Consider the following 12,138-nt stretch of genomic DNA (forward strand, 5'->3'; position numbering starts at 1 on the left):
GGTGTATTTATGCATTGTGTTTTGGATAATCTGCCAAACTAGTATGATTTATTTACTTTTCTTTTTGAAATTTATTAAACTCTTACTCGTGTATGGAGAAATATAGTCTTTGTATTAAAAATATACATGACAAAGTAAAGAGGAGTGAAAAATGATTTTCTTTTTCAGGACTGCTTAGAATGTGCTAAAGGACAATCAAACTTGGCCATGTATTTTTTATCACTGCATATTTGTAAATTCCCCTCCTAGAAGCCTTAAAATGCTGGAGTCCTAACTTTTATTTTTTAATTTTGCATAGAATGCAATTCAGACAAGAACATAGCAAAGAAGCTGCCTGTGGGTGTGAAGCAGGAAGCACTAGCAGACAGACACATGTATAATAGAGTTACATTTGCTCTTGTTCAACTACACATACATCAATTCTAATTAACACATTTTCTGCTTCAGCTACTAACATCCCCTCAGCAGCAAGCGACTTATGTATTTCCATCCTGCACGCACCACCAGCATCACCACCACATCCTTCTCTAGCATCCCCCTCCCCTTTCTAGACAAATGTTGCAACACAATCTGATATTTCCTCTTTTCTTTCCTTCCTGCATTTCTTACAGGTTCCCTTGCGTCAGAAGGCAAAAAAGAAAAGTCAAGGTAATTAGAGATTTTTTTTTCTATTCTCTTCCTCTTCTGTTATTTTCTTAGTATGTCTTGATCTTGGGAGGGTGAGGATTTTATACTGCTGCTCGGCTGGTAGAAGGCTGCTTTTTAACTACTGTTTCTTGAACTAATTCTGGAAAAAAAAAATGACAGCATGCTGGTTTTTTGGACGAAATCCTTGTGGTATGTTAATTCATTCAAAGCTGGAAATTGACAAGGTAGAACCAGGCAGATGCATGCACACACACCAGCGGTTTTCATGTACTTGGCATAATAGTTTTCTCTCCTGACTTAAATAGATGTATTGCTTTTCAGCACAGCTGCATGAAGAGAAATGCATGCATGTTTCTTTTAAAAGGATCAAGAGGTATATATATGATTCACAAAAACTTGTGTACGGTTACCTTAACATTAATTAGTATCTGCATTATATATGGCTTACTGTTTTTTTTAATGCATATCAGAATGCCTTTTCAAATGCATGTGTATCACTGTCACAGCTGTTACAAAACAGAAAGACTTCTAAGTATATTTTAAGATATGCTTGGATGACTTGTTGAGATCACTAAATAAGGCTGATATCTTTAATTGTCAGCAGCATTTTTCCTGGTAATTTACTTTTAAACAAACATAATACTGTATTTTTACTGGCACAGGGTTCTTTATAATGAGTCGACGAAGGATATCATGTAAAGAACTGGGGCAAGCTGATTGCCAAGGATGGCTCTACAAAAAGAAGGAAAAAGGAGCTTTCATTGGTAACAAATGGAAGAAGTTCTGGTGTGTTCTGAAGGAGTCATCGTTATATTGGTACAGCAGTCAGCTGGTGAGTACTGTGTCTACCCAGCTCTCGGGATGGACACAAGGCATCTGCAGGGACCAAGACTAGGGGTGCTGGGGTCACAGTTTAGATTCTTTGTTTCTCAGACCTGACATCTAGGAAGTGTCTATATAAATATGAAACATTCAGAAAACTGCATTTTCTAGTACAGTGAGTACTTGAGAGCTGTTAATTTGCAGCTTGCTCTGCTCTTTGAAGAACTGATCTTTACAGGAACTGCTTGTATTTGAATCTGGAAAGGTTTTCTTGGGTCGTGCAGTTTGTAGATAGTTGCTACCAAGACTCAGAGCAGGAATGTTTCCTAACTTCTAGCTAGCTTGATTTTGAGAGGTCTATCTCCTGCTTCTTTCTGCATTTGCTTCCATGCGAGATTCATTTGTCTATTTGTTGTTTTATTTTTTGCTTGCTTTTTTTTTTGTTTATTGCTTTTCTCTGTTTGAGCTGGTAGGGTTGCAGGTATTTGCAATGGCTCTTTGTAGTGACTTTACATCTCATTTGACTGATGTCTCATCCGGAACTCTGTAATTAAAGGCTCACATGTTCTGCTGCTTTTTAATGTCCTGCTTTAACGAGTCAATGCTAAAAGTAAAAAAGAAACAGTATTTTGAACAAAAGGTCCATCTTTTGGTTCAAGGGATGAGCTTTTCTCAGGACAGCTTGCATAGATAGCATTTCTCTTTTTGTTAACACAGCCTGAACAGCCTACTCCACTTACAGTGTGAGTGGAGAATAGTCTGAGACAAAGAACAATAGGCCCTGAATTTATGTGATCAATTAAAGAAACTAGAGTCACAGTCAGAAACTCAGAGAAACTCTGGAGTCCCCTCTGTAGATGGCTGTGTTCTGTGCCTGGCTGCAGTACTCAGGGCACTCTGCAGATGTGTTTCACATGGGTTTCAGATGGGTTGTCAATGGAAACGTATAGCTGAGTGTAAGACTCAGGGGGTCCTAGGGATTAGCCGATTTTATTCCAGGCTGTTTGCTATAGCTCCGCTTGCGTGAACACATTTGATGTTTTGTGTGCCCTAGGAAGATTCAGATATTATTGTTCATTTCACTTTCTTGCACTGTTACTTCTGAAAAATCTCCCATCATATTCTAAGGATGGACTGGCAGAGCCCAGAATCGAAGTGTGCGGAATGTTAGGGGAATGCTAACATCACTAGTTGAAAATGAGAAGATTTAGTGCAGGATTATGAACGGTCTTCAGATTTCTTAAATGTAAAAATGCTACACTGAAAATGAGGATGTCCCTCATTTTACAAAAGATGAAAGATTAAAGACACCTGCATTAATCCTAGAGCATTTTAAAAAGTTAAATGCTGTATGGGTTTATTTCTATAGCAAGTTTATTCCTATAGCAATAATCCACATCTAGCAACATATCTCATTCAATGTACAAATTAAATAGAAAAAAAAATCCTTTCTCTGATGAAAAGTATTTCCTATTTTTCCTTTAGCTGCAACTGTATCATGATAAAAATTTTAATAGACATTTAAAAAAAATAAATAGCATTTAAAATTGATATGTAGTATTCTTTTTTTGGAGTAAAGTGAAAGCAACTCTACTGGTTGTGGGTTGTTTTTATTTTTTTGTAGCGTTTGGTAGTCTGAATGAGCTTGCTTTCAAGCCCAAGTGCAATTGTAACAGAAAGGTGAGCTGGCTGACTGACACGCCTGTTAGATGTGAGAAGTGTTGGGACAGAAATGATTCTGAGGAGTAATCAAGATAGAATAAATAAGATGATGAGACAATATACGGCATATATTCCATTTTGGAGGAGAAAGGTGATAAGAGGAGAGTGCAAAGTTCTCTTCGTCCTTTTCTTTTAGTAAATTTCTCTCAGGATACAGAGACGCCAAGATTGTGCAGACCCCAGCGCTCCAAGGCTGCATTTGATACTTAAGTGAACTCATCTTTTTAGTCCACACCTCCTTCACTGCTGTCACTGACTGTCCCCAAAAAAACAAGGTTGAAGAGCAGGTGACAGCCTCGTTCCAGGAAGTTACATTCACTCTGAAAAGCTCACACAGCTACACCTATCACAGTACTTCTTGGAAGCGTGCTTGCTGGTAGTACCTCTTTGTTTTCAACTTCTGCTGACTCTCGCACACTATTTTATGTTAAAAATCTAAAGGACAACTTAAAGTACAGCCTCTGCACAAATTTAGATTCAGGCAACATTTGCAGAATCACAGTAACTGTAGGGTGCTGAAAGTAAGGGAGGTGTCCTTTGCTAAAATACACTTGCTTAAATTGATGAGACCAGAACCATGCTTAGTACCACTGCAGGAGTTATATCTGAGATCACAGAAACACAGAAATGAATTTGACAGGAGAATTTGACACACTGTATTTTCAGAAATATTTTTCCCTTCAGAATTATGAAGGAAAAACAATGTTACATTCTCACTGGCTTGCTTGTTATTTCTTTTTACTTCTGTACCTGGCCTGCATTTCGTACCTTCATCTTCAGTAGAACTAATCCTCGGTCACAGCAGGGCAACCGACACAGCACACCTGGGTGTGCTGAAGGAGGATCCCTGCTTCTCACACACTTCAGACTTCCCATGGTGGGCCTCTCAGTCTGGAGTGAAAGGCAGTGATGGAGGACGGGGCTGAGGTCAAGTAAACTGGGTTACGCTGACTGCTTGTAGCTCTGCTGACCAGTTTCGTTTCTGTGAGAAACAGGAATATTTTGTTAGTGCCTGTGCAGAAACTGCAGTCAACCAGACACTAGCAACTGTAGCATAGCAACAGGGTGCTGGACCTAACCTTTTTTTTTCTGATGGAGTTGGAGAAAATAAAGAGTGGGTGGAATTTTTAACTGAATGCGTGCTATTGCAGATTTGGGTGGATAACCTCAGCTGACATCATGTTCTTGGTGAAGTCTGTCTTGAGGCAATTTCTGAAACTCTTGAAGTTTCTGTTGCCTGGGTTTAATCTGCCTTAGGTTCACACTGATTCTGGATCTTCCGTATTAGGCAGAGTGGTGGAGTCAATATAGGACACTTTGGGTGACATTTGCTGACAGTAGCTCTTTCAGAATAGCGTAACAAAAAAAAAAAAAAAAAAAAAAAAAGACCAGAGCCCAAATAATAAAATGCTGAGAAGGGCCGGAAATCTGACACTGGGGTCATCCTTCTAATCTACTGAAAGGAAAGTAGAGCACATAGATAAATCCAAACAACCTTTTCAGTCTCCATCTAAAGTGTTGAGATTCTTGAAGTTAGGGCATCTGTAGGCTCAGCAGCGCTGGGTAGACTTCTCTGAAACATGTTCCCACACAAACTTGATCTTTTTATGATGCACAGATATCATATGAGATAGATAAGCCCATACTGTAATTTATTTGCAGTGTGGATATTCCCACAGTCTAGGCAAGGAAAGTTGTATGGTGTAGGAGAAAACAAGGAAGGGCTCAATTTGCAAGGGAGATACAGAAGAACATCAGAAAATGAATTTGAGCAGTCAGATTTTGTGGATGCATTCAGGAAAACCGGACTCCTTGGAGAGCTGCTTTCTTAGTGTTTGCTTCCCTTTTTTCACTACTGCTCTCCATAGGCACATGTGTCTTGGAAATGGGTTTAAAAAGAATGATGTGTGATCCTGTCCACCCAGTGGTTTTAGTTCTTTCCTGTTGACTCACATTGAACACCTTGAAGGAATCGGTACTTCTGCATATGGAAAAGGACAAGGGGTGAAGTTTAGCCAATATAATCCTGTGTTCCTGGCTGATCTTGTGCTTGTTGCAGATACCTGAATAATGCTGACTGGAAAGGGACAGAGGACCAAACTCCTCTGCTCCATGTGCCTCTAGGACAACTTGACTGGTTTTCCAATTGAGGTTGAACACAGTTTTGCAAGATGTGTTAATGATGGTTGTCATGGGGATACAACTGAAAAGAAATATAAATATGAAATCAAAGGGTTGCAGGCTGTGATCTGCTGTCACTACTCCTCTTTGTTTTTTTCCTCTGCATTTACTGAGATTAAATTGGTCCCCGCTCACAGAGCTTTGCCAGGAACTGCATAATTGCGATATTTAAAAGTAGGAACCTTTCACCTTTGAGTCACAGAAAATGCTTGCATGCATGATACAAAGCCATTGATGTCAGCAGATAGTGCTGAGAGCTTAGTGGACCTCTGATCAATATATTACACAAATTATTCACAGCTCTGTAGGTTGTCTCACGTGGCAGAGAAAAAAAAGACTAAGTATGTCTAAATATGTTGAGGACTGAACTATTCCTCCAACAACCACGAGGTCTTCTGTGGTCAGTGCTAAAACTCTGGCTGAAACCATCAGGAGTACCTTGAATTGCAGATCAGAGCTGTTCTGCCATAATTAGGGATTTTCACTTTTCAGCACTATTTATTTTTAAAAATGTTTTGCATCTTTATATTCACTTCAAATATTGAATAAGATCTAATAAATGATTTACCAAACCTCCTAAATAAACAAAAATGCATACAGTATATTTAGAAGCAAACTAAAAATGTTATTTACCTCTTTCATTGGGTTCCTTCATTATGTTTAATTAATATAATTTATTTATTTATTTTAAATACTGAAAAAGTGTGAGTTTTTCCTCTTTTTGTCCCAAGAATTTACAAAGGCAGTTTTTTTGCAGACATTTTGCTTTCTACTGTGGAGAACAGCAAAAAGTCTAGCTTTGTATGTGAAGCAAATATGTAAAAACAAACAACAACAACACAACATGTAACAGCTTATTCTTTTTAAAATCCTGACAGAATAGCAAGCAGGTCAATTTTATTTTAATCTGAACTTTTGGGTTTTTTTTACATCTGGCCCCATCTGGAGTACTGTGTCCAGGTGTGGAGCCCTCAGTACAAGAAAGACATTGAGATTTTGGACAGGGTCCAGAGGAGGGCGACTAAGATGATCAGGGGGCTGGAGCACCTCCCCTATGAGGACAGGCTGAGGGAGTTGGGCTTGTTCAGCCTGGAGAAGAGAAGGCTGCGGGGTGACCTCATTGCAGCCTATCAATACCTGAAGGGAACCTACACCCAGGAGGGGAGTAAACTCTTCAAAAGGGCTGATAACAGCAGGACTAGGGGAAATGGTTTTAAGTTGAAGGAGGGAAGATTTAGGTTGGATGTTAGGGGGAAGTTCTTTACTAGGAGAGTGGTTAGGCCCTGGAACGGGCTGCCCAGGGAGGTTGTGGATGCCCCGTCCTTGGACGTGTTTAAGGCCAGGTTGGACGGGGTCCTGGGCAACCTGATCTGAATGTGTATGTTTGGTGGCCCTGCTAGGCAGGGGGGTTGGAACTACATGATCCTTGGGGTCCCTTCCAACCCGGGTGATTCTGTGATTCTGTGATTTACATCCTGGAAATAAAATCCTAAGGAAGCTTGACTGAAATGTGAGTTAAATACAGCATACTTAAAATCATGTTAAAGATAACGTATTGGATAAAAGTAAATATTCTCTGCACTTTCAGTGTTTTTAAATATTATGGTTATCCCAATAAGATTTCCTTATGTTTATTAGAAATTTTACTTTCTGACTGTAATGACACACAAGGAAAAAAACCCATAACACTTATATCCATTTTTTTTTCCTCTCCTTCCTTTTGTCTGACAATAATGGAGCTACGTCAAACACCTAGGCACACCTGAGGTGCAACCAGTAGTGGAAAAAAAAGTAGTTCCTACAATTCATGCTGTTATCTTTCTTTCTCTCATATATAAAATGAAACATGAAAATTTTCTTATAAATAAATGTGAAATCATGGGTAGCATTAACACAGAGCTGAAATGTGATGCATTGAACATCATCTAATTTTTTTTGCCACTGGAACATGCTAGATGCTACATAAGAATGGAGAGTTCTCTGTAGTAATACTAGTAAATGAAATCAAGGCTCACATGTCTATTCCCATGAAAAATTTAAGAGAGTACTCTTCTAAATTAGATGCTCATTTAATGTGCCAGTGATTGAAGTTAAAGTCCCATCTCTGCATGAATGGGAGCACCCCAGATGTCTCCCCGCACTGAGTTACTCAGTGCAGCTGATTTAATGGCCCAGTACATAACCTGAACACTTGAAATCCTTGTATAAATACTTACATAGTGTGTGAACTTATTCTCCTCATGAATGTCTGTTTAGCCTGGTGCAGGTGCTATTACTGGTGAAGATGTAAAATATAAATCTGTTATGAATGTTTAATGCATGTAAACTAGATGAATGATTCTTATATTTTGATTTACCTTATGGTAAATCTTTTTAGAGATTTATACTTTCAGGAGTTAAAAATCAAAGGCTTGTCTTGAACATCTTTTTATAGTCTTTTCATAATCATGCATAGTCTGACTTCAGTTGCTGTCAGTCATCTCCATTTATCCTCCGTCTTTGTAATTGTTGTGTATATTTTACCTCTGTTAACTCAGTGTACATTTTCAGAATTGTAATGTGGCCAAGGATAAAGGCTGGGAGCAGTAATGAATTGATTTAGGAGTTAATGTTTTCTGTATTTTAAAATGTACTTTTTTGTTGTTGTTTTTTGTTTATTTGTCTGTTTAATATCACTATACGCTGCAGAATTTTGTCTGTGTAATTGCCACTCTTAGGAGCAGTCTGTCTCTTGTGGCTGATTAGGTGAATGTAGATAGATGTAGTAAAAGAGGATGTTTCAGCCGTAGGCAGCAGAACATGGATTTGAGGCCTACAAATAGCTTCGGGATTGCTGATACTGCTCTGACAGGGTCTGGCTGATAGGTAGTAACAGAGGTGTTACTGATTCATTTTCCATATGTTCACAACACTTGGCTGGTCTCTTTGTTGAAGCATATCATGTGATTATGAATTGTTGCATAGGGTTTGGGTTCTTCTAACTGTTGCTTTTGGTCCTGGTTTGATCAAAACCTAGATTTTGCCCATCGCAATTTCAGACTCTGGGTTAGACTTACAGCATAATCATACATCTTAGGTAAGGCTGCTCTATAACAAACAAAAAAAAAATACCCTGTAGTCACGAAGTGGGCCAATCTACCCTAGAATTGTTATATGAGTTGAAGATTCTTCCTTCTTCAGATTATTTGATATTTGGAGGTGTACAACAAATCCTATTCTCACACTCTTACACAGACAAGAGTGGTGGTTTTCCAGTACACAGGACTTGGACAAAGGGTAGCTGGTGTAGGAACAGCTCTTTTCCTCAAAGATAGCTAAAACATAGGGCGTTAATGTATCCCCATGGTGATGAGGATGTATTTTTATAGTATAAAAAAGCTTAAAACAAGCACTTGCATGTTAAATAACGTTAAACATTGAAGTCTGTTAGTTTGCCAATTGGTTGATCTGTCTTTATTTGTTTATTTACTGCAGGCTGAAAAAGCAGAAGGATTTATCAGACTTCCAGACTTCAGTGTGGACAGAGCAACGGAGTGCAAAAAAAAGCAGTAAGTTTACCACTTAGCATTTGTTTTGCATGGTTTTTTACATTGATGCAAAGTACTGTATTTCAGTATTTCGTCCTGACACTGAAACTGTGGGGAGCTCTTCTGTGTTGTATAAATAATGAGATGTTGAATGTGTTTCTGAAAAAAACCCAACACATATACCAAATACATTTTTTAAAATTCTCTGGCAGATGTGCTCTACTAAAACTGCAATTAAAAAGTAAAACAGTATGCCAATGTATTATTACTATTATTATTGTTTTCTTCTTCTTTGTTCACAGCTCATGAATAAATGACAGTCTGTCTTAGATGCCTTCTCTTGAGTGGAGAGTTCAACAGTGATTCAAATAATGATGCTTACATTTCAGTGGAGACTATTTGTGAGGCTGCTGTGGTACAACTTTTGGATGTACTTAAAGTCTCAGTTTGTGCAGAGAACGAAAACTTTGTTTAGCAGTGAACGCAACTAAAAATACTCCCTCCAAACCCCATGTGCAACATTGACTTCCAGCTGTTTATGAGTACACTTCACGAGTTTGGAGGAGTGTTGCTGCTGTCCAAAGCCTTTTTTGTTTTGGTCACATGCTCTGCTGAGCTGTATGCGTTCCTGAGATTAAAGGGTTCAACAATTTTGAATACTAGGAGCTCTATTTTATTTTGTCAGAAGGAAGATGGTTGAATCATGAAACACAGGACCAAAAGAAATTGTTTTCTTTCAGTTCTGTAGCGATGGCTCTCTGTGACTGAGATGAAAATACGTTTGTTGCTTTCTGGGTATGGAGTAAGTTAGGGGAGGACTGTGAGGACTGGGTTGCTTGGTCAGCTGGGGCCCTGCCAAACAGTCTGTACTTCCACAGGAGAGTGTCATGTCACAGGGAACATAAGAAAACTATGCAGTCTCAGAGCCAGACAAAGTTTTACAAGGAAAATTACTCTGGAAGGTCGTACTGATGGATATTCAACTAAAGTATGGTCTGATGCTGAAACAAATGAGTGTTACAAATGGGTACGGCACATGTAATTCGCAAGCAGTGCTGGTTTAAGGGACATTGTATATGGTCAGAACAGATCATGCCCTGCTGGAAATGTGCCAGTGGAAAAAAAAAAAAGTTGAAGACTTTTCTTTCATTTTACACTGCTAAAATGTTTCAGTTGGCTAGCTCCTTTTCCACCATCCTTCATCATTCTCTGTTACATTGTTGATTACTTTTTTTTTTTTTTTTTTTTTTTTTTTAATGTGGATGCAAAAGGGAGTCAGAGATCACTAATTTTGTGCGCTGCAATATATGTCACCCTGGATCCTGTTGTCTTTCACTCAAGAAAGACACTCTTGCACTCCAGGAGCTTGAGTGTTGTGGCAAAAAGATACAGGGACTAAGGGTTGGGTTCCTGGGATTTAGGAATTTTGATTCCTAAAGGAAATCAATCCTGCTTTTTAAAGTTTATTTATTTAATTTATTTCCCCTAACATGTCTATTATGACTGCCAAGTATTCTTCTAAGTATGTTCTGTAGCTGGTGACCTACAGAGCAGTTGATATCAGGAGTAAATTTCCTTTTTCTTTCTCCTTTTCTTGAAGGAGCGTCAAAATACAGTATGTTAGAACAGTATATAAGAGGTGCATGTTGGTCAACATTTGAGGTAAAAATGTTTTTTCTGAATTGGTGCTTTCCTCTCAAGGCAGCTTTAAGAATGAGCACACTGGATCAGACAAAAGCAGTCCAACTTGATATCTTGCCTTCTGAATTGGCCTAAGGCAGGTGCCTAGCAAAGATTAAATGAAAAGAGAAAACTTACAGTGCTATTTACTTAAAATGCTCCTCCATCCTCCAAACAATTTACCAACTGGAATCTTCCTGAGTCAGAAGAGGATTAGTGTATTTATTAACCTTCGGTAATTTCTACCAGGTGGAATTCATTAAGGTTGATGCAACAGCATTCATAGGAGAAAGATCCAAGTCACTACCTCCATTTTAATTTTTTCAAATCTTCCACCCAATTGCCTCTTTGGTGAGTCCTACAACTTATAATGGAAAAAAACAGCAAAGCGTCAGTTCCTGTTTGACTGCGCATGCCATGAGTGACATTACTGTATCATACCTCTCTTCTTTTTACCATTAGTTCTATGTGTTGTGGTTCTTAGCTTGATTAGTCATACACAGAATATATTCTGTATCTTGGGTCATCCTTGGCACTTTTTCTGAACCTTTTTCAAGTTTGTTTTATTTTCGAGTTGGAATACATATATTCAAGATATTGGCACACTATGGAACTATGGGGTGGCATAATGAAAGCCTTTGTTTTATTCCTTATTTCTTCATTTTTTATTTATAGATTTCATACTGAATACTACATGGACTAGGAAATGAGCTAAAAATAATCCTGAATTTTAAGGAAATAACTGTATGGATGGATAAGCTGATCTGGATTAATAAAGTGGAATGAATAAATATTTAAAATATTAAAATCATTCAGCTACTTTTTCTTATGTAAAGAAGTTTTCCTCATCTCTCTTTTATTTTTTTTTTTTTTCCTTCAAGTGCTATTAAGATCAGCCACCCACAGATCAAGACATTTTATTTTGCAGCAGAAAATGTTCTGGAAATGAACACGTGAGTAGAGAGTGACTGGCCCTGTTTCATCCTGTCTTGCATCTGAAAACACTTTGAAAGTTCATTCTCTCACTGTTGAGCAGTTGTTGATGAAGTTCTTCAGGGTATTACTAAGTATATATATTTTTTTTCCACATCACTAAATAGAAGGAATATACTACTAATTTGCTCACTAATAGAGTTGAAATCAGTATCTGGTAGTTGGTATAATTTTGTTACTAGACTGCAAATATTTGAAGGAATTCCTTTCCACTAAAGAGGTGCAAAGATTTCTAGCAAGTTAATCTTCTTGGAAGAAGCAAGGAAAGAGAGGAAAGAGAGGAAAAAATGTACTTAGCTTTGCTCCAGAAATGATCTAGTGCTTGAATGTAATATTGTTTGCTTTCAAAATAGCATGCCAGCTAACAAGGATAGTTAGAAAGATATAAACAACTGTTTTTTATTTTAACTAAACATTTATTTCACTGCCAAACTATGTTGCAGTTAAGCAATCTTTATGCCAGAGTAGACATTTTCTTTCCACAAATGTCTATAGGAACAACAATTCACTCATGCTGTTTTTTTAATGAGAGCAGTAAAAATGGGTACCTAATAGTGCCTTTTTA

At 38.0% G+C, this 12,138-nt stretch overlaps 1 protein-coding gene across 2 annotated transcripts in view; it reads left to right on the forward strand.

Annotated features, from left to right (window-relative positions):
- IPCEF1 (interaction protein for cytohesin exchange factors 1) overlaps positions 1-12,138 on the forward strand; it is a 62,122-nt gene that overhangs the window by 23,702 nt on the left and 26,282 nt on the right. For both annotated transcript variants that reach the window (XM_042880170.1, XM_042880182.1), the window contains exons 3-6: positions 612-648; positions 1,311-1,480; positions 8,848-8,921; positions 11,462-11,533. In XM_042880170.1, the coding sequence (XP_042736104.1) occupies positions 612-648; positions 1,311-1,480; positions 8,848-8,921; positions 11,462-11,533 (353 nt within the window). The remainder of the gene's footprint in view (positions 1-611; positions 649-1,310; positions 1,481-8,847; positions 8,922-11,461; positions 11,534-12,138) is intronic.

Source organism: Lagopus leucura, unplaced genomic scaffold (assembly GCF_019238085.1).
Source record: "Lagopus leucura isolate 7727_CA_CO unplaced genomic scaffold, USGS_WTPT01 Super-Scaffold_73, whole genome shotgun sequence".
NCBI classification, from domain to species: Eukaryota; Metazoa; Chordata; class Aves; order Galliformes; family Phasianidae; genus Lagopus; species Lagopus leucura.